Source organism: Hyla sarda, chromosome 12 (assembly GCF_029499605.1).
Source record: "Hyla sarda isolate aHylSar1 chromosome 12, aHylSar1.hap1, whole genome shotgun sequence".
Classification (NCBI taxonomy): domain Eukaryota; kingdom Metazoa; phylum Chordata; class Amphibia; order Anura; family Hylidae; genus Hyla; species Hyla sarda.
Genome location: NC_079200.1, coordinates 72,004,225 through 72,031,482, shown reverse-complemented (window position 1 = coordinate 72,031,482; position 27,258 = coordinate 72,004,225). Strand labels below are relative to the sequence as shown.

General features: G+C 41.3%; 1 protein-coding gene across 1 annotated transcript; it reads left to right on the top strand.

Annotated features, from left to right (window-relative positions):
* Positions 1-308: 308 nt before the first annotated feature.
* Positions 309-27,258, top strand: ATF5 (activating transcription factor 5). The gene is made up of 3 exons (XM_056548518.1): positions 309-743; positions 19,283-19,555; positions 23,806-27,258. Exons 2-3 carry the CDS (start codon positions 19,378-19,380, stop codon positions 24,567-24,569), a joined length of 942 nt encoding a protein of 313 aa, XP_056404493.1. The 5' UTR covers positions 309-743; positions 19,283-19,377; the 3' UTR covers positions 24,570-27,258.

The following is a 27,258-nucleotide window of genomic DNA, read 5'->3' as shown; positions in this document are numbered from 1 at the left end:
AAAAAAAAAAAAAAAAAAAAAAAAATTATATATATATATATATATATATATATATATATATATATATACATACATAGTGTGTGTATATATATATATATATATATATATATATATATATATATATATACGCTCAGTAGCACAACCAGAAGAGAAAAAAAAAAATAAAAGAGTTGGAATTTTCTTCTCAGTCACCTGACCATGTGAGCTCACAGGCCGCGCCCCTCGGCCAATCAGCTGCGAGCTCCCACAAACTCACTGACCCGGGGATCCGACACCTCCCTTCAGGCTGATGCAATTCTGCCGCAATCTATGCCTGTCACATTTTGTACTAAAATAGTCCCTGTAAACCTCCCGTAGGGCTCAAAAAGATCCAAAAAAGACACACAAATACGTAAAAAAAAGATTAAATGTACTCTGTGAGCGAAAAAGCTAATAAAAATCCTGCAGGAGCCGTCACAGGGGTGTGTACGGTGACAGGTCACGGGGCTGCTGACTACCGAGCAGGTTCGAGTGGGTGTGTGAAGTGAATTCCGCGGAGGGATATGGCGCTGATGTCACCTCTGCTACCTACACCCTACAAAGTTATGCTGTGTCCGAACTAGAAGCCATAACCTCCCAGCAGATCCGTCGTAGTCACACACACCGCTCTCGTATATGAGTCACCATGGCTTTGTAGACCTGCACGACCACAAAACAAGTGTGCGAATGCACTTGTGCTGCAACAACATAACCGCAAAGATGGCGTAAGTGATTTCCCCTACTGGATACTACTAAAGGGTTAACTTCTAATGACGTTTTTTTTTTTTTTGGCTACTGATATTCCCTAGCGCGTGGGTCTCCAGCTGTTGCCAAACTACAACTCCCGTTCTGCATCAGGGCACGATGGGACATGTAGTTTTGGAACCTTTTGGGGAAAAGTTGTTCAAAGTTTTTGAAGATTGTAGTTCTGCAAAAGTTTCCTCAGGGCGGTATTGGGAATTTGTTGTTAAAAAGAAGTTTAGAAACTTTGCATCAGTCTTTTCAGGGCACGATGGGAGTTGTAGTTTAGCAAGTTTTGGCCTCGGGGATTTTTGTAAAGACAGTTTTGTAGTTGAAAGGTAAATAGTTTTAATTTAAAATCTAATTAAAAAAGTATAGAAAGTGTGTGTGATAGATATAGAGTGTGTGTGTGTATATATATATATATATATATATATATATATATATATATATATATATAGAGATGTATTATACACACATATCTATCTCCAATTATTGATATATAAAAAGTCTGCGCTGGATACATCTCTTTTTTATATATATATAATATTTTTATCCTGTTCTTGTTGGTACTGAATAAAGAAGTTCATATTTGCACAAAGTCCATGCTGGATACATGTCGATAGATATAGATGGATGGATGGATAGATTAGATAGATAGATATTCGACATGTATCCAGCATGGACTTCGTGCAAATATGAACTTCTTTATTCAGGTACCAAAAAGAATAGGATAAAGCGACGCGTTTCAGCCAGACAAACTAGCCTTACTCATACTGAATATATACACATATATATATATATATATATATATATATACACACACATACAAATTGCAGAGCTTGTATATGTATGTTGTTTTGCAACCTTCAGAAAAGTCGCTAAGGCTGCTTCACACTATGAAAAGTACCCGTTATATAACACCCGTTATAAAATAGCGGGCGATCGCGGGGTTAAACCGCCATTAGAAAATCCCTAACATACGTTAGAAAATCCCATAATAGTCTATGGGATTTTTCTAAGAGCCGTTTTAACCCGTTATTGCCCGTTATTCATAATGGTGGTTATTTTGTGACGGGAGATAGTAACAGGAGAAGTAGCGCGTGCACTATTTCTTCCGTTCAATCTCCCGTCACAAAATAACTCCCGTTATAAATAACGGGTTAAAACGGCTATTAGAAAAATCCCATAGACTATTATGGGATTTTCTAATGTATGTTAGGGATTTTCTAATGGCGGTTTAACCCCGCGATCGCCCACTATTTTATAACAGGTGTTATATAACGGTACTTTTCATAGTGTGAAGCAGCCTAAAAGTTTTCCAAGACTGTAGTTCTACAACTGTTAAAAATTTGTTTTATAGATAAAAGGTAAATATTGTGTGAGAGTATATAGATAGACAGCTATATTGTGTCATCTCCTTGAAAGATGATATATAATGAATGCTACATTGTTTATTTAATGAGTTACTTTTTAAGCAGATTTTGCTGTATTGCCTTATTGTATGAAGATCTAGTAGCAATCATCCGCATGTACACGTGCTACACAATGTGGCCCATTTCAGCGATGGGCTTCTCCAGACATACCCCCTGGACTATGACTTCCCCTTTGGTATTATGAAACCTGCTGTGATGGTGTTAGATAAGTTTCAGATGACTAAGTGCCTGAGTAATGCTGACACTATTGTAAAAAAAAAAAAAGATGGAATCCACACTCCCTAAAAGAGATACTCTCTATGGATTATCCAGGATAGTTGCTCTCTTACATGGTTGTGCTGGATAAAAACATGCTGCGGACAATGGGGGAGATTTATCAAAACCTGTCCAGAGGAAAAGTTGCTGAGTTGCTCATAGCAACCAATCAGATCGCTTCTTACATTTTTGAGGCCTTTTCAAAAGTGGAAGAAGTGATCTGATTAGTTGCTATAAGCAACTTTTCCTCTGGACAGGTTTTGATAAATCTCCCCCATGTTTTATTTGATCCAGTGCAACCGTTCCAGATGGCACAACACGTATGGACCTGGCCTTACGTATTAATTACAGTGGAAATTTTTTTTTTTTTCAAATCAACTGGTACCAGAAAGTTTAAACCGATTTGTAAATTACTTCTATGTAAAAATCTTAACACTTCTGGTACTTATCAGCTGCTGTATGCTCCAGAAGAAGTTGTGTAGTTCTTTCCAGGCTGACCACAGTTCTCTCTGCTGGCACCTCTGTCCATGTCAGGAACTGTCCAGAGCAGGAGAGGTTTGCTATGGGGATTTGCCTGTACCCTGGACAGTTACTGATATGGACAGAGGCGTCAGCAGAGAGCACTGCGGTCAGACAGAAAAGAACAACTCAACTTCCTCTGGAGCATACAGCAGCTGATAAGGAAGGATTAAGATTTTTAAAGGGGTATTCCGGCTTTATACATCTTATCCCCTATCCAAAGGATAAGGGTATAAGATGTATGGACGCAGAGGTCCAGCCACTGGGGACCCCCTGGATCTCTGTGCAGCCCTTGGCATTCTGTGGCTGGCCACGCCCCCTCCCATAGACATGAATAGAGGGGCGTGACGTGATGTCGTGAGGGGGCATGGCTGTGATGTCACAGCTCATAGACAGCCGACTACACAGAGACCGTGGGGGTCCCAGCGGTGGGACCCCTGCAATCATACATCTTATCCCCCTTCCTTTGGATAGGGGATAAGATGTATAAAGCCAGAATACCCCTTTTAACCCCTTAAGGACTCAGCCCATTTTGGCCTTAAGGACTCAGACAATTTAATTTTTACGTTTTCATTTTTTCCTCCTCGCCTTCTAAAAATCATAACTCTTTTATATTTTCATCCACAGACTAGTATGAGGGCTTGTTTTTTGCGTGACCAGTTGTGCTTTGTAATGACATCACTCATTATATCATAAAATGTATGGCGCAACCAAAAAACACTATTTTGTGGGGAAATTAAAACGAAAAACGCAATTTTGCTAATTTTGGAAGGTTTCGTTTTCACGCCGTACAATTTATGGTAAAAATGACGTGTGTTCTTTATTCTGAGGGTCAATACAATTAAAATGATACCCATTATTACTTTTATATTATTGTTGCGCTTAAAAAAAATCACAAACTTTTTAACCAAATTAGTACGTTTATAATCCCTTTATTTTGATGACCTATAACTTTTTTATTTTTCCGTATAAGCGGCGGTATGGGGGCTCATTTTTTGCGCCATGATCTTTACTTTTTTTTTATACCACATTTGCATATAAAAAAACTTTTAATACATTTTTTATAATTTTTTTTTTAATAAAATTTATTAAAAAAGTAGGAATTTTGGACTTTTTTTTTTTCCGTTCACGCCGTTCACCGTACGGGATCGTTAACATTTTATTTTAATAGTTCGGACATTTACGCACGCGGCGATACCAAATATGTCTATAAAAAATGTTTTTTACGCTTTTTGGGGGTAAAATAGGAAAAAACTGACGTTTTTCTTTTTTATTGGGGGAGGGGATTTTTCACTTTTTTTTTACTTTTACATCTTTTTTTTTTTTTTTTTTTTTTTTTTTTTTTTTTTTTTTACACTTGAATAGTCCCCATAGGGGACTATTCATAGCAATACCATGATTGCTAATACTGATCTGTTCTATGTATAGGACATAGAACAGATCAGTATTATCGGTCATCTTCTGCTCTGGTCTGCTCGATCTCAGACCAGAGCAGGAGACGCCGGGAGCCGGACGGAGGAAGGTGAGCAGCGCTGCGGGCTGAGGGGTTAATGGCGGACGCCCGCGAGATTGCCGGCGGGTCCCTGGCTGCGATCAGCAGCCGGGATCAGCCGCGCATGACACGGGCATCGCTCCGATGCCCGCGGTTATGCACAGGACGTAAATGTACGTCCTGGTGCGTTAAGTACCACCGCACCAGGACGTACATTTACGTCCTGCGTCCGTAAGGGGTTAAATAGAAGTAATAGAATTTTACTAATTTGTTTTACTTTCTGGCACCAGTTGATATGCAAATTTTTTTTCCACCGGAGTACCCCTTTTAATCTGTAACTCGTGATTGCTGGGGATTATGAAAATCCCAAAATATGATATCAGATCTAGAACAGACCAGCACACCTGTCCAGGCCAGTGATGTTTGGCTCTAGTTATGTCAATCATGAAGGGCCCCCTAGAGAATGAATGACAGATAATTTTCTTAAAAGATTCTGCAGCAGCTGTGACCTTTCCAAATTACCCAGGTTTCCAGCCTGTGGCTGTCAGGGTATGCTGGGAGTTATAGTTTTGCAAAAGTTTGAAGAGCCACAAGTTATAAACAACTGTCCTCAAGTATGCATGCAGATGACACTTATTCTATCAATATGCCGAAAGCACACTGGGGGTTATTTATCAATAATGGTCTTGGCTGGATCATTTTTGTTGTTTATCCAGATGCAGGTTTTTATTTATTTATTTTTTTGGCGGTGCTGCTCCAAATTTATCATATTGTCGCAGTGATCATGATATATTTTGTGCAGATCTGCACCCAGATCATTTTCTACCGGCGCTATCAGATCGTGTCTACCCTGCTTCTAAAGAGCTTGTTTGTTTGTCTGAGTGTTTGGCTTTGTTTTAGTTTTAAGGCAAATTAATGTCTAAAAGAAGGTCTGCAAAGAGGCTCACATTTGAATAGTGGTTTACCTCGCCGAAGGCCAGGAAAAAAAAAAAGCGTTATTGTTCGAGAGACTTAGGTTTTAGTTGAACAGATTTATTTACCTTTACACCCTTTATTTTTTTTCTTTCATCACTTTGTTGGATATTTTTTTAAACTTGGGCACAAAAATGTATTTAAAGACATTTTTTATAAGAAAATTTTAATGAATGTTTCACTTTTTTGTTTTTTTTTATTTTATTTTTTTACATTTTTTTTTTTTAGGTAGTACTACTTCTCCCAGCATGGAACACTCTGTTCCATGATGGGAGTAGTAGTTATTGTACTAATAGACATATCGCCCCGGGTGCCACTCCTGACACCCGATGCGTTTGTCCATAATATAGCAGAGATGCGGAGCGCCTCTATACAAAGCTCGCATCTCTGCTCTGTACTCCGGGCCAGTGATGTAAATAATACATCACTCATTCCTATTTTCCTCCAAGAGTGGGGATTGGCCGGATGGTGGCAGCCAATCACCACTCTCAGTGGGAAATATGAATGAGTGATGTTCTATTCATATCACTTAACGGAGTATAGTGCAGATATGCGAGCGCTGTAGAGAGTCGCTCCACATCTCTGCAATTGATAGGACAATCACATCTGGTGTCAGGAGTGACAGCCACTGTGATCTGACCTTAACTGCAGGTACTACTACTCCCAACATGGAGCACACTCTGCTCCATGATGGGAGCTGTAGTACCTGCATTAATAGACAGATCGCAGCGAGTGTCACTCCTGACACCCGTTGTGATCCTCCTGTATAATGTATGGATGCGGCGGCCACTCTTCTATGGTCTCCTGCACTGCCGTATATATACACCTATTCATATTTCCCGCAGAGTTGTGATTCGCCGGTACCATCTGGCCAATCACAGCTCTCTATGGGAAATATGAATAGAAGTATATTTTCTACAGTGCAGGAGACCATAGAAGAGCGGCCAGCCGCATCTATACATTATACACGACGATCGCGACGGACCCCGGGCGATCTGTCAATTAGTACAGGTACTACTACTCCCATCATAGAACAGTGTGTTCCATGCTGGGAGTAGTAGTACTACCTTAAAAAAATAAAAAAAATAAAAAAAAAGACACACTACATTTTTATTATTGTCTGCTACATTTTTAGTTCCCAGCCTGCCCACATAAATTGATCCCTGTTTAAAAATAGTTATAAAAGATACAGTTCATGAAATACAATTTTTTTTTCCATCACTACTGTATCTTTATTATATATTTTAATGGTACCCTACGAAATCTTATTAAAGGTATCTCCATGACTTTTTTGGATCGCTAAAGTCCAAAAAAATGAATAAAAACCGCCTGCAAAAATGACAGTTAAAACCCACATGTCCTTTTTCCCCCAAAAAACAAGTGGAATTCTAGCCTGACCATTCCTTTTTTTGTATCTTTAAAAAAAAATATCAGATTGTTTCATATGGACAATCGACCAATGCGTTTTTTTATTTTTTTTTTACGGCCGATAACTTATACCGGAATATCTGTATAAGTTATCGGCTATTTTCCCCCCGGCCCCGCAGAAGCCGCTGCAGATCAATGATTTAAAGCGGGCACGTTAAATCAATGAACTGCTGCGGCTTTTGCAGGGCCAGAGACCGCCGCCCACTTCTCTCCCCATGCCTGTCCTGGGGTCCTCCCTAGTCCAACCACCGCCGCCGCCGCTGCCCCATTGCCTCCCCCATCCCCAGTTTTATAATTACCTGTTCCCGGGGTCCGCGCTTCTTCTGGCTCCGGCGGCGTCCTGAGCTGTCACTGAGGGCACTGACGGTGACGTTGAGGACATCACTTGTCATTGCGCTGTGCAGCGCGCAGGACGCCGGGAACAGATAATTATAAAACCGGGGATGGGGGAGGCATTGGGGCAGCGGCGGTGGTCTCTGGCCGGGACGGGGCATTATCGGCAAGGTAATTGCCGATACCGATAATGTCCAAAATCGTGAATATCGGCCAAACTGATAATCGGTCGATCCCTAATGGACAACTGCTTTACTTTTTCTTTGCACTTTTTTTTTATTTTTTATTTTATTCATTTAAACAATTTTTTTTTTCTCTCTCTGTCTCTGTCTCTACCTCTCTTTCACTTTGGCTGATTTATTTTTGGCAAACAGACAGGAGTAGTAAATTTTTTTTTTTTTTTTAGACCTGGTTGGGAGGTGGTCTAGATTTGCAGGTCTCTTTGCACAATTTGCAGAAAAATTTGCGCCAAAATTAAAAACACGCAGATAATTTGTGACCACTTCATCCGTCACTTTACAAAATGGTCTAGCAAAACCAAAAGGTCAAAATGATGGATTTCAGAACGTGTAAAAAAAATAAAATAAAAAAACCCTGCAATTTGCGCAAATTTTTTTAGAAATTTGCAAAAGTAGACAAAAAAGCAATAGAACACAATGATAAATAACCCCCACCGTTTTAGTGTAGTCTGAATATAAGTCGTAAGATCTTCACGTGGTGCACACCAATTGCACGGTCTAATCACCTGAGGGACAGATGACCTCCATTCTTTTGATCAGCAGGGGTCCCAGATGTCAGACCCCCAATCGATCAGATATTTATCCCTTTTCCTGTTGATAGGTATTAGGCCATGTTCACACTATGTAATTTCCGATTGGAATCTAACAGAAAAGTTCAGCTCGGAAATTGCGTTGCAGCAGAGTCCTATTGCTTTTAGTTGAATTCTGCTGCACTGTGTACACAGCGCAATTTTCACAGCGAAAAAGATCTACCACGGAAATCCCGATTCTGGAATAACTGACATCCTTGAAAATGACTGGGTGAACCAGTAGAAACGTTGCTTGCTATGATAAGACCACTTCATTTATTTTTAATTATTTTTTTTTTTTTTTTTTTGTTTAATGGAATAAAACTCACCTTTTTGGACATTGTGTGCTGTGGAGAGGATCCTTATTCCTAGATAGACAAAGTATATACAGACAAAGTATATAGATAGATACAGTTATAAATTTGCTATTGCTGTAATCATACAACCCAGAGAATGAAACTATATTGGTATTTTTTTTTTTTTACTGAACGGTAAACCTAAAATGCAAAAAGTAAATAATAATTTTTTTTTATCATCACCCCCCCCCCCCAAATGTTTAAAATGTTATCAGTAAACAAATTGTACTGCAAAAAAGAAAAAAAGTTATAGTTCTTTGGCCCCTTTCACACTATAAAATTCATCTGTTTTAAAGATCCGTTTGAAGTTCCGTTATGAAAACCCTGAAAATCGGCCATCAGAAAATCCCATTATAGTCTGAGATTTTTACATTATCAGTTTTAACCCATTAGAGCCAGTTATTAATAACTGACGTTATTTTTGTGATGGGAGAATGAACAGAAGAAATAGTGCGAATGAACGGAAGAAATAGTCCATGCACTATTTCTCCCGTTACTATCTTCTGTCACAAAATAACGTCCGTTAATAACTGGCTATAATGGGTTAAAAAGGATAATGTAAAAATCTTAGACTATAATGGGATTTACTAACGGCCAATTTTCAGGGTTTTCATAACGGAACTTCAAACGGATCTTTAAAACGGTTAAATTTTATTGTGTGAAAGGGGCCTTAGAATGTGACTAAGAAAACTAATTGGGCAATAGTTGGCTTGGTCACTAAGGGGTTACATAGCCCCTTTAGGGACATTTACATGTAAATAATCTGCTGCAGAATTTCCACAGTAGAAAATTTACATTCACATTATATAGCTGCCCACTGAAGTTAATAGACAGCAACATAATCCGCAAGTGACATTACAGCTACGGGGGACCGGCGGTGGATTATTCACATGTAAACGTATCCCTAAGGTGCTAATTTTAGGGACCCCGGTCAGCAAACCATTATTCCTAGTCCAGTGTTCAAAGCTGGCCAACTGCAATAGATTTAAGGGACTGAGCCTGCTGATTTTAGGTGGGATCGGAGAACCATCTAATGTGTATGGTGGCCTACCGACTCTGATGACAGATGTTAAAGGTAGAAAATGGTATAAAAGTATTGGTCATTGGATTTAAACTGCTCAAAAAAATAAAGGGAACACTTAAATAACATAATGTAACTCCAAGTCAATCACACGTCTGTGAAATCACACTGTCCACTCAGGAAGAACACTGATTGACAATCAATTTCACATGCTGTTGTGCAAATGGAACAGACAACAGGTGGAAATTATAGGCAATTAGCAAGACACCCAATAAAGGAGTGGTTCTGCAGGTGGTGACCACAGACCACTTCTCAGTTCCTGTGCTTCCTGGCTGATGTTTTGGTCACTTTTGAATGTTGGCAGTGCTTTCACTCTGTAGTAGACATAGTCTACTACCCACTCAAGTGACTCAGGTAGTGCAGGTCATACACGATGGCACATCAATGCGAGCTGGGGCAAGAAGGTTTTCTGTGTCTATTAGCGTAGTGTCCAGAGCATGGAGGCGCTACCAGGAGACAGGCCAGTACATCAGGCCATGTGGAGGAGGCTGTAGGAGGGCAACAACACAGCTGCAGGACCGCTACCTCTGCCTTTGTGCAAGGGGGAGCACTGCCAGAGCCCTGCAAAATAACCTCCAGCAGGTCACAAATGTGTCCACTCAAACGGTCAGAAACAGACTCCATGAGGGTGGTATGAGGGCCCGACATCCACAGATGGGGGTTGTGCTTACAGCCCAACATCGTGCAGGACACACTGAGCACATGTGAAAGAGTCTGGAGACGCCATGGAGAACGTTCTGCTGCCTGCAACATCCTCCAGCATGACCGGTTTGGTGATGGGTCAGTAATGGTGTGGGGTGGCCCTCCATGTGCTTGCCAGTGGTAGCCTGACTGCCATTAGGTACCGATATGAGATCCTCAGATCCCTTGAGACCATATACTGGTGCGGTTGGCCCTGGGTTCCTCCTAATGCAAGACAATGCTAGACCTCATGTGGCTGGGGTGTGTCAGCAGATCCTGCAAGAGGAAGGCATTGATGCTATGGACTGGCCCGCCCGTTCCCTAGACCTGAATCCGATTGAGCACATCTGGGACATCATGTATCGCTCCATCCACCAACGTCACGTTGCACCGCAGACTGTCCAGGAGTTGGCGGATACTTTAGTCCAGGTCTGGTAGGACATCCCTCAGGAGACCATCCGCCACCTCATCAGGAGCATGCCCAGGCGTTGTAGGGAGGTCATACGGGCACGTGGAGGCCACACACACTACTGAGCCTCATTTTGACTTGTTTTAAGGACAGTACATCAAAGTTGGATCAGCCTGTAGTGTGGTTTTCCACTTTGATTTTGAGTGTGACTCCATATCCAGACCTCCAGGGGTTGATTTCAATTTGATTTCCATTGATAATTTTTGTGTGATTTTGTTGTCAGCACATTCAACTATGTAAAGATGAAAGTATTTCATACGATTAGTTCATTCATTCAGATCTGGAATGTGTTATCTTAATGTTCCTTTTATTTCTGTGAGCAGTGTATTTTTTTTTTTCTTGGGGATATAAGCTGCCACTGACAAGTCTGACAGTGGCTCTTTTCCCCATCAAAAATACATGAACACTCAGCTTAGCTGAGCATACATGTGTAGGTGGGAATTGGGCGAGTGGTTGCACCAATCTGAAATGTACAGGTCCGCTTTAGTTTGAAGGACCACCGTGTCCAATACACCACAGAGATGTAGTAGTAGTAAAGCTTGTAAATAATATTGTTCTTGACTTGAACCATCTGCAGCAGCTCGGCCCCTAGGGGGGTAATTTGCTGTTGTTTTTTCATGGACCAGAAAAGATCCCAGGAGAGATGCGGCATGGAGAAGAGGTTTGGGGCTGGCATTGACTATACCTGTTCAGCCTGTTTTCACTACATATTCTATATCCCTTATTTCCAATATAAAGACTCACATATTCAGAGTAATGTTGCTCAGTTGTGGCCTACGCAAGATAACAGAAAAATCCCAGTAAACCTATTGTAAGACTAGTGTTCCCCAACCTTTGGCTCTCCAGCTGTTGCCAAACTACAATTCCTATCATGCCCAGACAGCCTTCAGCTGCTGTACACTGGAAATGGTGATCATATGGGTTGCAGTTAAACACCTAAGGACCACATGTGCTTGGTCGCCTTTGCGTCAGGCAATGAGAAACCGGTTTAATATCCTTTAGGTTTGTTGAAAGGAATAAAAAAAAAAAAAACACCTAGTCATGCTTATATACTAATAAACAAGGTAAAGCTGCAGTTATGCCAAGATGACATGTCTGAGCATAGCAGAGCATGTGTGTACACTTCAGGAGATAATCCTTCTCTAATCTGTGCAGCCTAATACAGTGTATCCCCTATCTGCTGGGACCTTCACTGTGGAGGGCTCTATAATCATACATTTACACTAAGAAAAAAATAGAGCTGTAAACTTCAATACTTGTTTATCATTTAAAAATATAATAAGAGGTATTACGGTATTACATACAATAACACACCAATAAAAACCAACCAGGGTGTTGCTGGATAATATGCTCTTCATACAATATACACTATAGTAGTTGTAGTGAAGTGTACACAGGATGACAAATAAACATATTACATAAGGAGTTAACTTCAGGCTTAACATGTGCACCGTGGGTAATAATCCCATAATTATCTGCCAGTAACCTCACGTTACTATGTATCATGTCCTTAACCCATTTACGTCCTGTGTATGACTGCGAGCATCGGAATGGTTCTCGCGTCATACATGGCAGGTTCTGGCTGCTATCAGCAGCCGGGGACCCGCCGGTAATTGCCGACATCTGCGATCGTGCAGATGTCCGCTATTAACCCCTCAGAATGCCGTGATCTGTTCAGATCACGGCATCTGCGGCAATGCACATGATAAAATAGATGATCGGATCGCCCGCAGCACAGGTGCGGCGATCCGATCATCTGTAATGGCAGACAGAGGTCCCCTCACCTGCCTCCGTCCGTCTACCGGCATCTCCTGCTCTGCTCTGGTCTGAGATCGAGCAGACCAGAGCAGGAGATAACTGATAACACTGATCAGTGCTATGTCCTATGCATAGCACTGAACAGTATTAGCAATCAAATGATTGCTATAGGTAGTCCAGGGACATAAAAAGTGTAAAAAATAAATAAATAAATAAATTGGAAAAATGTAAAATAAAAAAGTGTAAAATCACCTCCCCCAATAAAAATGAAAATTGTCAGTTTTTTCCATTTTACCTCCAAAAAGCGTAAAAAAAATTTGTACGGGGAACGGCGTAAACGTAAAGTCCGAAAATGCTGTTTTTTTTTTTTTTTTTTTCGTCACAATTTATAAAAAAAAAAAATGATCTAAAAGTTTTATGATATGCAAATGTGGTATTGATTAAAAAGTACAGATGACGGCAAAAAAAAATGAGCCCTCATATCGCCCTATATACGGAAAAATAAGTTTTATAGGTGGTCAAATAGGGCGATTTTAGATTACTGATTTTGTACAAAAAGGTACAAAAAATATAAAAGTATCTAGCCATGGGTATCATTTTAATCATATTGAACCACATAATAAAGAACACTTCATTTTAACCGTAAATTGTTCAGTGTGAAAACAAAACCCTCCAAAATGTGCAAAATGTTAGTTTTCATTAAAATTTCCCCCCCCCCACACTAAAAAAATGTTTTTTGGGTTCGCCGTACATTTTATGGTAAAATGAGAGGTTTCATTACAAAGTACAATTGGTCACACAAAAAACATGCCCTTATATGGGTCTGTAGATGGAAATATAGAAGTTATGGATTTTAGAAGGCGAGGAGGAAAAAATGAAAATGCAAAAATAAAATCCTTAAGTCCTTAAGGTGAAAATGGGCTTGGTCCTTAAGGGGTTAATGCCTACATTTGGCTGATGCTGTGCTAACCAGCAACCCGTAGTCCTATGTACACTCACCCATACTGTGGTGCTACCAGCGCGACTCTGGACACCTACAGCTGTTCTGCTCCTTCCTCAGGGAGCTCAGGAAGAGCCCCTAGTATTGAAGTTTGAAGCTCTATTTAGTGTAAATGTATCTGTATATACTGCTCCTGTGTAAATCTCAGGGCTGTTGTTTCAGTTTTTACCCTTTGGAGCATGGACGCCATATGTCACTAGAGACATGTCATGTCCCCGGTGTCACTTTGCTCTATGACGTTAATCACTTGTGGCGATTGTTTCTAGTCTGGAGTATACAATAGGAAAATGGCTGAAAAAGACATTGCACAAATATTGCACAAACTGTACTCAGACAGTATAGGAGACTACAAAGCTAAAATTAATAGAATGGTTAAAAAAAAAGTAACATTATAATTTATAAAGAGACGGTAAATACCTCTCATGGCAACTACTTGGTAGTATATCTCGAACCAATTCCTGGTTCTCTTTGTTTCTGGGAAAGTTGGGTGACAATTAATGTTAGTTAATATTAATATGGCAGACATAATGTTTTCTACAAAAATTGTCACCCAGCTTCTGCGTTCAGATGGACTATAAGCCCATGTTCACACCGCAAAATTTCCATGCCGGATTCCTCATTGGAATCCAGCACGGAGATTATCCTGCAGCAGAGTCCAGTTGAATTCAATGGGATTCTGCTGCTCTGTGCACATGGCGGAATTTCCATATCAGAGGTTTCCGGCACAGAAATTCCATTTTCCGTGTCCGCACAAATAATGAACGTAAACTAAATGCATAGCCGTCTATGAGGCTGCGCGTTTCCATGCAGTCCTAGTGCTTAGCGCCAGCAGATTATGCCGGCACCTACAGTGTTCACAGATTTTCCGTGCGGACGTTTCGGCATGTGAACATAGCCTAAAAGTGCCTAGAAAATTGAGAGCGAAATCCCAAATAACTAGGTATATGAGCAATGTTGGAAAAGCTGCGTGGCAACTCTTGTAGGAGACATAATGCCATTTTCATGATCACTAAGCTTTCCCAGAGCCCTGATAGACAACATAAGTGCCTAGTTTGTGGTTACGAGCAAATAAGGGGTGAATCCTAGATATATATTGTTCTCTGGGTGGTGGTAACCCCAGTGGAAGCTGCAATGCAATAGTAATTGTGATCCAACTTTCCAAAAAGCAGATAAGCCTGCTGGGAAAAAAAGCATTAACAACTGTTCAGAAGAGGACATGTAGAATGTATTCCCTAACCCATGGCACTCCAGCTGTTGTAAAACTACAACTCCCATCATGTCCTGAGTAGCTAAAGTGTAGCTTTGTACAAGCTGGAGAGACACTCGGCCACAGGTTGGGGGGGACACAAATTAAGGGAACTTTAACAGAACAGTCACATTTTGTGTGGAAAATCCTCAGCAAAGTATGAAGAATTATACAGTGTATTCTGATTTTTGTATTTTTAAGTTTTCTACCTTTTTTAGAGAAATTCACAGGATTTCCTCTATCTGGGGAAAAAAAAATCCCCTTAAAATCCTCAAGAGTCTAGTGACCATCACAAGGCACAATGAGACAATAGAGGAGCCAGCCAATCCCCATCAGTCCTCCTTCTTTAGAGCAGCAAGGAACAGGTTAATTGAGGGTGGGGCTACACTGTGTCGGTGATGATGTCATCTCTGGATTACAGTATACAAGTTTAGCCTCCGTATGCTGGGATCTCATATCCCTTTTGTAGCTCAGACAATATTAAATCTACGCTTGAGACTTATCATGGCTCTCTAAATCTGCAAACCCACCAAACAAGTGTGCTTATGCACTTGTACCGCACCCCAGAATCTACAAAAATGGAGTAAGTACTGATTTTAATTTTTTTTTTTTTTTTTTTTAGTGTGTGTGTGTGTGTGATAGAGAGATAGATATAGATATAGATAGATAGATATATATATATATATATATATATATATATATATATATATATATATATACACATATATATCTAATTTATTATTAGTAGAGTCCCTGTGGATGGCTGCTTAATCCCTTTTTAAGTAACTTGATGATGATGATGATATAAGTTATAAAAAGGTATAAAAGTTTTGTGCTGCTGTAAACAGTATAATAAACAGGGGGTGATACATTGTATCCATGGCTATACTGTAGGAATATTATTGAAATCTTTTATGACCATGTAACATTCTTATAATGGTATGACATAATATATATATATAGTGTTTTTATAAATCGATTGAGCATTTTGCATTTGATTTGAGGGTATCTCTCCCAAATAACATCCACCCTCTTATTTTTGGTGCTTATATTTTTGCTGGAAAAATGTTTACAAATAGGCAAAAATCTAAAAATGTGTATCAAGACAAAGAACTAGTGCTCAGGTTCTACCTGAACCATCTGCGCCAGCTCTTCCCTCTAGGGATTTAATTTACGCTTGTTTTTCATGGACTAGAAAAATCAGTCCCATGGGGGAGTTTAAAGATAAGTGGAACGTACAGTAAATGCAGCAGGTTGGAGGGAGGGGGATGAAAAGTAGACAATGGATGTTTCAGCCCTATGGAAACAGTTAATATTTAGAATTCTGGGATCTTTAAAATTCATAAATATTTATGTAAAATGTATACAAATGTCTCAAAATATGAATTGTTTGCCTTCCGAAACATTCATCACTTAACATGTCATGTTACACTTCATGGCAAATTTTAAAGTGATTGTAAGAGAAAAAAATCTCTAGTTTCTTCTCATCTCATGCAGTTTTGCTGTTTCCCAATCTTGCACTCATATCGATGTGGCTTTTAGCTACACCCTCCCAGTCAAAAGTCACAAGATACAAATTCCCAAAATGAGAGGACAGCGCTGCAGAATCTGCGTGCACTATACTGGTAAAGAGTTATTATTACTACGCAGAAGGTACTTTGATACCTGCATAGGAAAGAAAGTAGCAGGTCTCTCTATTATGCAGCAATGGATGTACATGTAGACAGTGGAGCACATAGAGGTCCCCATGACAAAGATCATAACTTACACGCCCCCCAATTGTGATTTCAGGATTTTGTTACCCTAAGGACAGAAGAGTTTTCACCCCTACACCCTTTCATCACCTTGCTTGGTGGTGATGCAGTGTCCTGCACATTTTGTTGCCACCCATCAGAATGGGGATGGGACCATATAAGGCTGGGAACCATCTTTCCAGAGGCCCAGAGCAGACTTTGCTGTAGTTTTTACACACTTGATGTAAAGGTTATATCATATGGCACAATAGATGAGCATTGATTTGTTAAATTCTAACTGCAGGGGGCGCCATTGAATAATAATCATAAGATAAACAGTGATTTTTTTTAAACCAACCACTATAAGGGTAGGGTCATACCTGCAGTATTTTGCTGCCGAATATTTTTTCTACCCATCCTTTTAAAGTCAATTCAAAGTCTTCGATAGCTTGGGAAATCAGCAGCAGAAAATGTGCAGCAGAAATATACGCATGTGTGAATGTTCCCTTCGGCTGATTTTACACACCGTTTCTGGAAATATGTTGCTCCATTTTTTGTGTGTCAGAAGTGGAACAAGTAGGAGGAAAAGTGTAGGCCTTTCCTTTTATATTTTCCATTCTCTTTGAATCCACTTAAAACTGCCATGTGTGTAAAACCAAACTTATAAGCTGGGAACACGGCCTTATTTTCCCTTCTGATCTGAAATAAAAAAGCATGTGTAGGAATTGTAAGCTTCCATGAATATAGGACAACATAAAATATCTTATCAGTCAGAATGTCCAACCACCTTCTTATACCTATGTCTAATATAGTAAGAAGAAGCAGAGTGTCCAGCGCAAAATCGTTAAAAAGGGACTTCTTTATTCAATCATCATGGTTGCCATGGGAAACATACAGGATTCAGTTAAGGTGACGCATTTCGGCCCGTAAGGCGTCAAGTTACTGATTCCTGTATGTTTCCCATGGCAACCATGATGATTGAATAAAGAAGTTCTTTTCACGATTTTGCGCTGGACACAATGCTTCTTCTTACTATTTGTGTGGACACGTCCAGTCCAGTCCGAGCGCACCTGTGGAAGTGAACTGGAATACTCTACTTTCCCTGCCATGTCTAATATACTATTAAAGGGGTTCTCTGGTGGAAAACTATTTCTCTTCTAATCAACTGGTGCCAGAAAGTTCACCCGTTTTGGAAATTACTTTTATAAAAAAATTTGAATCCCTCCCAGTACTTATCAGCTACTGTATGCTCCAGAGCAAGCATGTCAAACTCAAAGGCTAACATGGGCCAAAAAAACAAGGTTTAACGTTTATGTGGGCCGCATCCAAAAAGGGACGTAGTAACGCCGGCTCTTGAATTCTGGGAGTGTGCGAACATCAATACGAGGCCCCCACATTAAGTGCAGTATAGTTCCCCCACATTAGGTGCACTATAGTTCCCCCACAGACATACAGCCTCCAGCCATATACAGTGTATGGCTGGAGGCTGTATGCCTGTGTACTGCCCCACTTCAGTGCTCTGACCACCACTCCTCCAGTCCGGTCATAGCAGTAGGTCCCGGGACTGGAGGAGCGGTGGTCTGAGCACCGAAGCTGATGTGCCGCTGGTCACTTGACATGCTGGCCAGCGCGCGCGTCTTCATACTCCATGTTCCGCTCCTTCGTGCCTCTATTGCTATGGGCGCATGCACGGGACGCCAGTGCGCTATCTCCCGGCGGCCCCTGCGTTTTTAAACTTAGCGCAGGGCCAGTGAGAGTTGATGGGGGGTGGAGGGGTGGTTTATCCCTGTGTCCTGAAAACATATTTCTGGACACAGGGATGCCCTTAATAGTGATGGGGGGGGGGGGGGATCCGCCCCTGCAGGGCAAGCAACGGCTCTGCTTGGGCCGCAAAAATATTCATTGTGGGCCGCATGTTTGACACCCATGCTCCAGAGGAAGTTGTGTATTTCTTTTCTGTCTGACCACAGTGCTCTCTGCTGACACTTCTGTCAATGTCAGGAACTGTCCAATGAAGGAGAGATCTGCTATGGGCACATATTCCTTCTCTGGACAGTTCCTCACACGGACAGAGGTGTCAGCACTATGATCAAACAGAAAAGAACTACACTGATAAGTAATTTACAAAACTGTTGAACTTTCTGGCACCAGTTGATTAGAAGAAAATCGTTTTCCACCAGAGATCCCCTTTAATAGTATATTAGACATAGGTATAAGAAGGTGGTTGGACATTCTGACTGATAAAATATCTTATGTTGTCCTATATATCTTGAAGCTTACAATTCCTACAACAGTTGATAAGTACTGGAAGGGTTAAGATTTTTAAATAGAAGTAATTTTACAAATCTTGTATAATTTTTTTTTTTTTTCCCCCCAACGGCGTACCTCTTTAACACTGGGGGAGGAGGGAAGAGATTGATAAATTTGCTGATCTAGTGAATGACATTGCAGCTGATTGACCTGTTGGGCGCCCTCTGTCTGCGGGAGTAAAAATAGCACAGTTAATTACTCATTTTCTGTACGTGTCCTACTGCTGAATGCCCGGTATATTGGGAGCATGTTACCATGAAATGGTTACTGAATAACCAGCTCAGTTAAACATAGACCTTGCTGTATCCTTTTCCTTGACACCAGTTTCCTGGAACTAGAACCTTTCTTCTGTAGATCATATAACATTTTGTGAGTACATATCCAACAGGTGTCAGATTGAGTAATGTTTCCTCAAGTTCCCATGAGAGCCATTAATATTTGAAAATTGTCTTAAAGGCAAAGCAGTAGTATTTTTTTTTTTTTGTTTAGTAGTTCTGCAATATAAATTCTGGGTCCACCTTGTATAATTTCTATGGGTGCAAAATTTTACATGTTGCACGTCCAGAAATCACCAAGGCTAGTATATGTGATTACCGTACCATGAATGAGGCAACAAAAGTAATGTTTCCTAATATGTGTATTGCAGGTCTTTTATCCCCTCTGCGCCTTCCGCTGCCATCTCCAGCTGGAATCGTGCTCCCGAACAGTTCTCCGGCCTAAACCTGAATAATTTCGGTCGAAATGTCCCTCCTGGCAGCTTTGAACCTGGATCTGGAGATGTCGATGATGCCAGTTAGCACTCTGCACTGGCGGGCGGATCTCCTTAAGATCCCTGCTCATGGAAATCACTATGAACAGCTTCCAGTGCACATGGAAGACGGGGTGAATATGCACGGGGCTGAAGGAGGATGCCTGGCAGGTTAGTGGCACCTATAGTCACTAGGTTCCATCTGTTTGTCCAAAGTCAAACTTATTTAGGGGGGGGGGTAACCTGAAGTTCCTGGGGTCCACTGCAAATGCTCCTAATCAGATATAATACGAATTATGTGTCATAGGGCCTCAGGGCTCTTGGACCATGTGTGAGGTGTGATGCTACATCTGTACCTCATGGATGGCACGTGGACACAGAATTTTTGCTAAGCCCTAAGCACTTCATTGCCATAAATGCACATGCAGTTTTTTTTATTTTAATTATTTTTTTAACCAAAGCCAGGAGTAGATTTCAAAGTAAAGGGAACTACAAAAGACAGACTTTTTCTTATCCTTCCATCTAGATTCAAAATTTGTGATTTTAGCCTGCTACTAGTGCTTGCTTTGCCCCACATGGAAAACTTTAGTTAGTATCAAGTCAACAGTAAGTAGTAGCATTCTTGCCAACAGTCCCAAAGCAGTCCTGCAAAAAGGGGGTGTTTTGGGGGCATTTCTTAGTATCTCTGGGCTTAAAATTTCCCAAGCTTGTCAATTTAAAGGGGTATTCCAGGAAAAAACTTTTTTATATATATCAACTGGCTCCAGAAAGTTGAACAGATTTGTAAATTACTTCTATTAAAAAAATCTTAACCACTTAAGGACGCAGGGCGTATCCATACGCCCGTGGGAATTCCGGTCACCACCGCTAGCCGGTTGGGGACCGGAGCCGGATGCCTGCTGAAATCGTTCAGCAGGCATCCCGGCATATCGCCCAGGGGGGTCATTATGCCCCCCCATGTCGGCGATCGCCGCAGATCGCTGGACAATTCAGTCCAGCGATCTGCGGCGATTCCGGGTCAATCGGGTCTCCAGTGACCCGGTGACCCGGAATTACTGGCTGTTCGGGGCCGTCTCTGACGGCCCCGAACAGCCAGAGCCTGCAGGGGTGAGGTGGCACTGGTGCCACCTCACGATCGCCCTGATTCGTCGGCCGGATTACCGGCCGACCAATCAGGGCGCCTGCTGCGGGTGTCACTCCCGCACCCGCTCCGCCCCTCTTCCGGAGGGCGTGAGCGGGAAGACGATCCCGGGTGCTGGGGACCCCGATCCCGAAGTCAATGTTGGGATCGGGGCCCCAGGAGCGACGGCGGCGGCGAGGGACAGTACTGTGACGAAGCAGCAGCAGGAGGTGAGTTACAGCCTCCTGCTGTTGCTTAGCAACAGCTCCCAGCATGCAAAAAGGGCATGCTGGGAGCTGTAGTTATGCAACAGCAGGAGGCAGACCACCACAACTCCCAGCATTCCCTTATGGGCATGCTGGGACTTATGGTTTTGCAACAGCTGGAGGCAAATTTTTTCTATGGAAAAGTGTACCTTCAGCTGTTGTATAACTACAACTCCCATCTTGCACAAACAGCTAAAGTGCATGCTGGGAGTTGTAGTGGTGCATCTGCTGGTTGCATAACTACAACTCCCAGCATGCCCGTTGGCTGTCGGTGACTGCTGAGAGTTGTAGTTTTGCAACAGCTGAAGGCACACTGGTTGTGAAACTTAGAGTTTTTTTTTTTTTACCTAACTAAGTGTTTCACGACCGGTGTGCCTCCAGCTGTTGCAAACTACAACTCCCAGCAGTCACCTTACATCATGCACCGTACATGCTGGGAGTTGTAGTTTTGCAACAGCTGGAGGCACACTGGTTTTGAAACACTGAGTAAGGTCACAAATTCCGTGATACATAACCAGTGTGCCTACAGCTGTTGCAAAACTAAAACTCAGCATGTACAGTCTGTCAGTGCATGCTGGGAGTTGTAGTTTTGCAACAGCTGGATGTCCCCCCCAATGTGAATGTACAGGGTACACTCACATGGGCGGAGGCTTACAGTAAGTATCGGGCTGCAAGTTTGAGCTGCAGCTAATTTTCTGCAACAGCTCAAACTGCCAGCGATAAACTACTGTGAACCCCTGCCCGTGCGACTGTACCCTAAAAACACTACACTACACTAACACAAAAAATAAAATAAAAAGTAAAAAAACACTACATATACACATACCCCTATACAGCCCCCCTCCCCTCCCCAATAAAAATGAAAAACGTCTGGTACGCCACGGTTTCCAAAACGGAGCCTCCAGCTGTTGCAAAACAACAACTCCCAGTATTGTCGGACAGCCGTTGACTGTCCAGGCATGCTGGGAGTTTTGCAACAGCTGGAGGCACCCTGTTTGGGAATCACTGGCGTAGAATACCCCTATGTCCACCCCTATGCAATCCCTAATTTAGGCCTCAAATGCGCATGGCGCTCTCACTTTGGAGCCCTGTCGTATTTCAAGGCAACAGTTAAGGGTCACATATAGGGTATCGCCGTACTCGGGAGAAATTGGGCTTCAAATTTTGGGGGGTATTTTCTGCTTTTACCCTTTTTAAAAATGTAAAGTTTTGGGGAAAAGAAGCATTTTAGGTAAATTTTTTAAATTTTTTTTACATATGCAATAGTCGTGAAACGCCTGTGGGGTATTAAGGTTCACTTAACCCCTTGTTACATTCCCCGAGGGGTCTAGTTTCCAAAATGGTATGCCATGTGGGCTTTTTTTGCGGTCCTGGCACCATAGGGGCTTCCTAAATGCGGCATGCCCCCAGAGCAAAATTTGCTTTCAAAAAGCCAAATGTGACTCCTTCTCTTCTGAGACCTGTAGTGCGCCAGCAGAGCACTTTTCACCCCCATATGGGGTGTTTTCTGAATCGGGAGAAATTGGGCTTTTGGGGGGTATTTTCTGCTATTACCCTTTTTAAAAATGTAAAACTTTAGGGAAACCAAGCATTTTAGGTAAAAAAAATTTATTTTTATTTTTTTACATATGCAAAAGTCGTGAATCACCTGTGGGGTATTAAGGTTCACATTACCCCTTGTTACGTTCCCCGAGGGGTCTAGTTTCCAAAATGGTATGCCATGTGGGGGTTTTTGCTGTTCTGGCACCATAGGGGCTTCCTAAAGGTGACATGCCCCCCAAAAACCATTTGACGCTCCTTCCCTTCTGAGCCCTCTACTGCGCCCGCCGAACACTTTACATAGACATATGAGGTATGTGCTTACTCGAGAGAAATTGGGTTTCAAATAAAAGTAAAAATTTTCTCTTTTTACCCCTTGCAAAAAATTAAAAAATTGGGTCTACAAGAACAAGCGAGTGTAAAAAATGAAGATTGTGAATTTTCTCCTTCACTTTGCTGCTATTCCTGTGAAACCCGTAAAGGGTTAAAACGCTTACTGAATGTCATTTTGAATACTTTCGGGGGTGCAGTTTTTATAATGGGGTCATTTATGGGGTATTTCTAATATGAAGACCCTTCAAATCCACTTCAAACCTGAACTGGTCCCTGAAAAAAAGAGAGTTTAAAAATTTTGTGGAAAATTGCTGCGGAACTTTGAAGCCCTCTGGTGTCTTCCAAAAGTAAAAACTCATCAATTTTATGATGCAAATATAAAGTAGACCTATTGTTTATGTGAATAAAAAAAAATTTATTTGGAATATCCATTTTCCTTACAAGCAGAGAGCTTCAAAGTTAGAAAAAATGCAAAATTTTCAAATTTTTCATCAAATTTTGGGATTTTTCACCAAGAAAGGATGCAAGTTAACAAAATTTTACCACTACGTTAAAGTAGAATATGTCACGAAAAAACTATCTCGGAATCAGAATGATAACTAAAAGCATTCCAGAGTTATTAATGTTTAAAGTGACAGTGGTCAGATGTGCAAAAAATGGCCGAGTCCTTAAGGTGAAAAAGGGCTCAGTCCTTAAGGGGTTAATCCTTTCAGTACTTATGAGCTTCTGAAGTTAAGGTTGTTCTTTTCTGTCTAAGTCCTCTCTGCTGACACCTGTCTCGGGAAATGCCCAGTTTAGAAGAGGTTTGCTATGGGGATTTGCTTCTAAACTGGGCGTTTCCCGAGACAGGTGTCATCAGAGAGGACTTAGACAGAAAAGAACAACCTTAACTTCAGAAGCTCATAAGTACTGAAAGGATAAAGATTTTTTTAATAGAAGTAATTTACAAATCTGTTTAACTTTCTGGAGCCAGTTGATTTATATAAAAAAGTTTTTTCCTGGAATACCCCTTTAACTGTTGGTAAGTATGTAGAAGTAACAGCTATAATCCAGGATGTAGTTTGTAGCACACTCAATTCTTTCAACTAGTGATTTATTGAGTAAAATTCAAGATTCTTAATATTTTGCTTTCTATAACTTTATTTATTTTATTTTTTGCACAGGGGATGGATTCACGGACTGGATGACGGAAAGGGTGGACTTTTCATGTTTCTTGCCAGCAGCGGCGGATCCATCCTTGCCAGGGCCTCCTGCCCCGGACTTGGAGGTCATGGCAACTCTCCTAAAAAAGGAGTTGGAGCAGATGGAAGATTATTTCCTAGAGGAGACCCTCTCCCCTGGGCTTCCAATGCCTCATGACCAAGTGGCCCCCAGCACCCCGCCTTCTCATGAAGTCCACTTCCTCTATCCAACATCTGATCAACAACTTAGTGATAGAGGAGTAGAGTTCCAGGCCTACATTGCAGAAACACCAGCTCCTGCCCCCGTGGCACTGGACACACTGGATTCTGGATGCCTCGAGCTCCTGAACCTATACCCAGATGTTCCAAGTGATTTCCCTCGAGAAAATCAGCAGGATTTTATGGCGATTACCAACCACACTGACCCGCCAGCACAATCAAAACGACTCCACAGGCCTACCCCATACGACCGCCCCACCACTTCAGCTGCCAGCTGTGCCACCTCACACCAACCAAGAGGTGACCGAAAGCAGAAGAAGAGAGACCAGAACAAGACAGCGGCACTTCGATACCGCCAACGGAAACGTGCAGAATATGACGCGTTGGATGAAGAATGTCAAGGCCTCGAAGTCCGCAACAGAGAGTTGAAAGAGAAGTCTGATTCGATTGAAAGAGAGATCCAGTATGTAAAAGATCTACTAATCGAGGTCTACAAGGCCAGGAGTCAAAGGCTCCGCAGTAACTAGATGTCCAAAAGATAACACAAACTTTATTATGGAAAACAAGTTCCAGCCTGAAACACCGGACATGAAATTGTAAAAGTAACTTTGGGTCCTTTAAAAAGATCTTTATGAACATTTTCTGAAAAAGTAAGAATGTGAATGTATAAAATCTACAGCTCCACCTACAGGCAAGGCATTCATTGCATGTCATTGTCTAACCTTACAAGATTAATGTCCACAGATCTTTTTAATCAACCCCAGGGCATTTTTACAAGATAGAAGCACTTAAAGGCAGATATTCACATACACACTGACAGGTTGCACATCTGCCAGATAGTCCTACAAAGTGCAAAGCAGTTCTAGCATCAACAGCGAATGACTCAAACCAATGACCTGATCTGCTAACATAGATGATCATCAGAACAACCAGGATTTTTATGAATGTGATGTAGTGAGATGGTTAAGGTGTCTTTTTATTTCTCAATAGCTATAGATTTATGAGTGAATATATGGTAAAAATATATATATATATATTTTGGTTTTATGGGAAACCCCTTTAGCCCCCACCCACTCACCTCTACTATGAATGACCCTGCAAGTAATAAAACAGAACAATCCACTGCCAATGACAAAAGAAAGTTCATAAAGGACCATCCTAGCCACAATAATGAAACCTATTGTTCATCAAATATTTAATTATTAAATTGTCTAATCACAATCTTGCAACCTATGGACAGAAACGTTGTCTGGCAAACAATAATGCAACATTTCCATCAGTTGGAAGAAACTGTTGTATGGTCAGATCACTAGTACCCACTCTATATAATCTATATCCATCTTACAGCTTGTCCAGTTTGTGTTTTGTGGAGATTTCAAAGAGTGTCTCCCCCTCTGGAGGACTTGTCCTGTCCCGCATTACACAGAAAATCTGTTAATTTTAATGGGCACCATGTAATACTTAATTTGCCCTGTGGGGGGGGACACTGAAAGGAAAGTGAGCACTTACCACCAGGTTTTCTAATAGATCATAGCTGATCACTGTGACACCACAGCTTAAGCAAGAGACTTTTATAATTATTATTATTTTTTAACAAGTAGGGATGGGCCAGGGTGTAGAACCCCTTTTAAAAGGGTTGTCCAGGATTAGAGTGCAATGTAACTGATTTCTTCCGGAAACAGTGCCACTCTTGTTCTCAGTTTGTGCTTGGTTTTGCTCCTCAGTTCAATAAGAGTCAATGGAGCCAAGTTGCAATACCACTAGTAACCTGAGGGCAGATTTTGTGCTGTCTTTGGAAAAAGGAAGCAATGTTTTTCTAATCCTGGACAACCCCTTTAGGATATTAAATACATGAGTGAGTCATATTGTGTTATTCTTTTTGTGCACAATATTGATGATTGACAAACTACCTCAAGTGCAGTTTAAAGTGTCTGCCATTTGTAAACTTATGGTGGAATTGTGAATTCTGGGATTTGTGCATGTAAAGGAAATACAATGGGACCACAACTCCTTTCCTACCTCTGAAGTTTAACAGGATTCAACATTAATCCGTGTTAGTGTTCCTCAATCTGTGGTCTCATGCCCTGGTGGCCGAACATCCACAGGTTGGGCGCCACTACTACTTAGACAAATGATGCTCAACCTGTGGCTCTTGTAAAACTACAATTGCTACCGTCATGCCCTGGAGACAGCAGGTATAGTTTGATGCAAGTTTTAGTTTTCCAATAGCGGTAAAGACCAAGGTTGGAGAACCCTGATTAACACAAACTCATTCCACCTATACAGTGATCCCTCAACTTACAATGGCTTCAACATACAATGGTCTTTTCTGGACCATTGTAACTTGAAACCAGACTCGACATACAATACTACCGACAGTCCAGATCTGTGATACCTGTCAATCAGAATGGGCAATTTACTGGTAAAACATCTGTATTACTGAAGTGTATGCACTCACTGATATCTGGTAGCGCCCCCTACAGTACGGGGAGGTATTATATGTTCTGTACACTTTACCTGTATCAGGGTTAGCTGCTCCTCTGGACACCAGGTGAGGGTGACCCCATGTAACTTTTTTAGGACATTGCATGTACTGTACAGGACTCTGAAGAAGCTCCTGTCCTCTACATAGACCAGTGTTTCCCAAGCAGGGTGCCCCCAGCTGTTGCAAAACTACAACTGCCAGCATGCCCGGACAGCCTTTGGCTGTCCGGGCATGCTGGCAGTTGTAGTTTTGCAACAGCTGGAGGCTCCCTGCTTGGAAAACACTGACATAGACAGTGATTACAGCTCCCAGCAGATCTTTATTACTTTTATATGTAAGGATTTGCTTTATCTATATTAGTTTTCTACTTATTTATCTTTAATCCTCACCTTTTCCTAAATTTGGAAGACATTTTGGTGGCTTCAGAACAAATTACCAGGTTTCCATAGAGTTCTGGTCTCAACATACAATGGTTTCAACATACAATGGTCGTCCTGGAACCAATTAATATTGTAACTTGAGGGACCACTGTATATAAGTAGCATCCTGATTATTCTTTTTGTCATTGGTATGAACACATTTACACCACATGGGTACATTTTAGATTTCTGGGGTTCGTGGACTCTATTTCTGGGTTTGACATAGGTGTGATTTAAAGGAAACCAGGTATTGTGGTTATTTCTAGAAAATACAATGTAGTCCTTAAACAACAAATAAATGTTGTGTTGTCA

What these genes read in the sequence shown, in the direction of transcription:
- ATF5 (XM_056548518.1), top strand. Translation starts at nt 19,378, where the DNA reads ATGTCCCTCCTGGCAGCTTTGAACCTGGATCTGGAGATGTCGATGATG. An exon ending in TGAAGGAGGATGCCTGGCAG is followed by an intron (nt 19,556 to 23,805) that starts GTTAGTGGCACC and finishes TTTTTTGCACAG; the next exon opens with GGGATGGATTCACGGACTGG.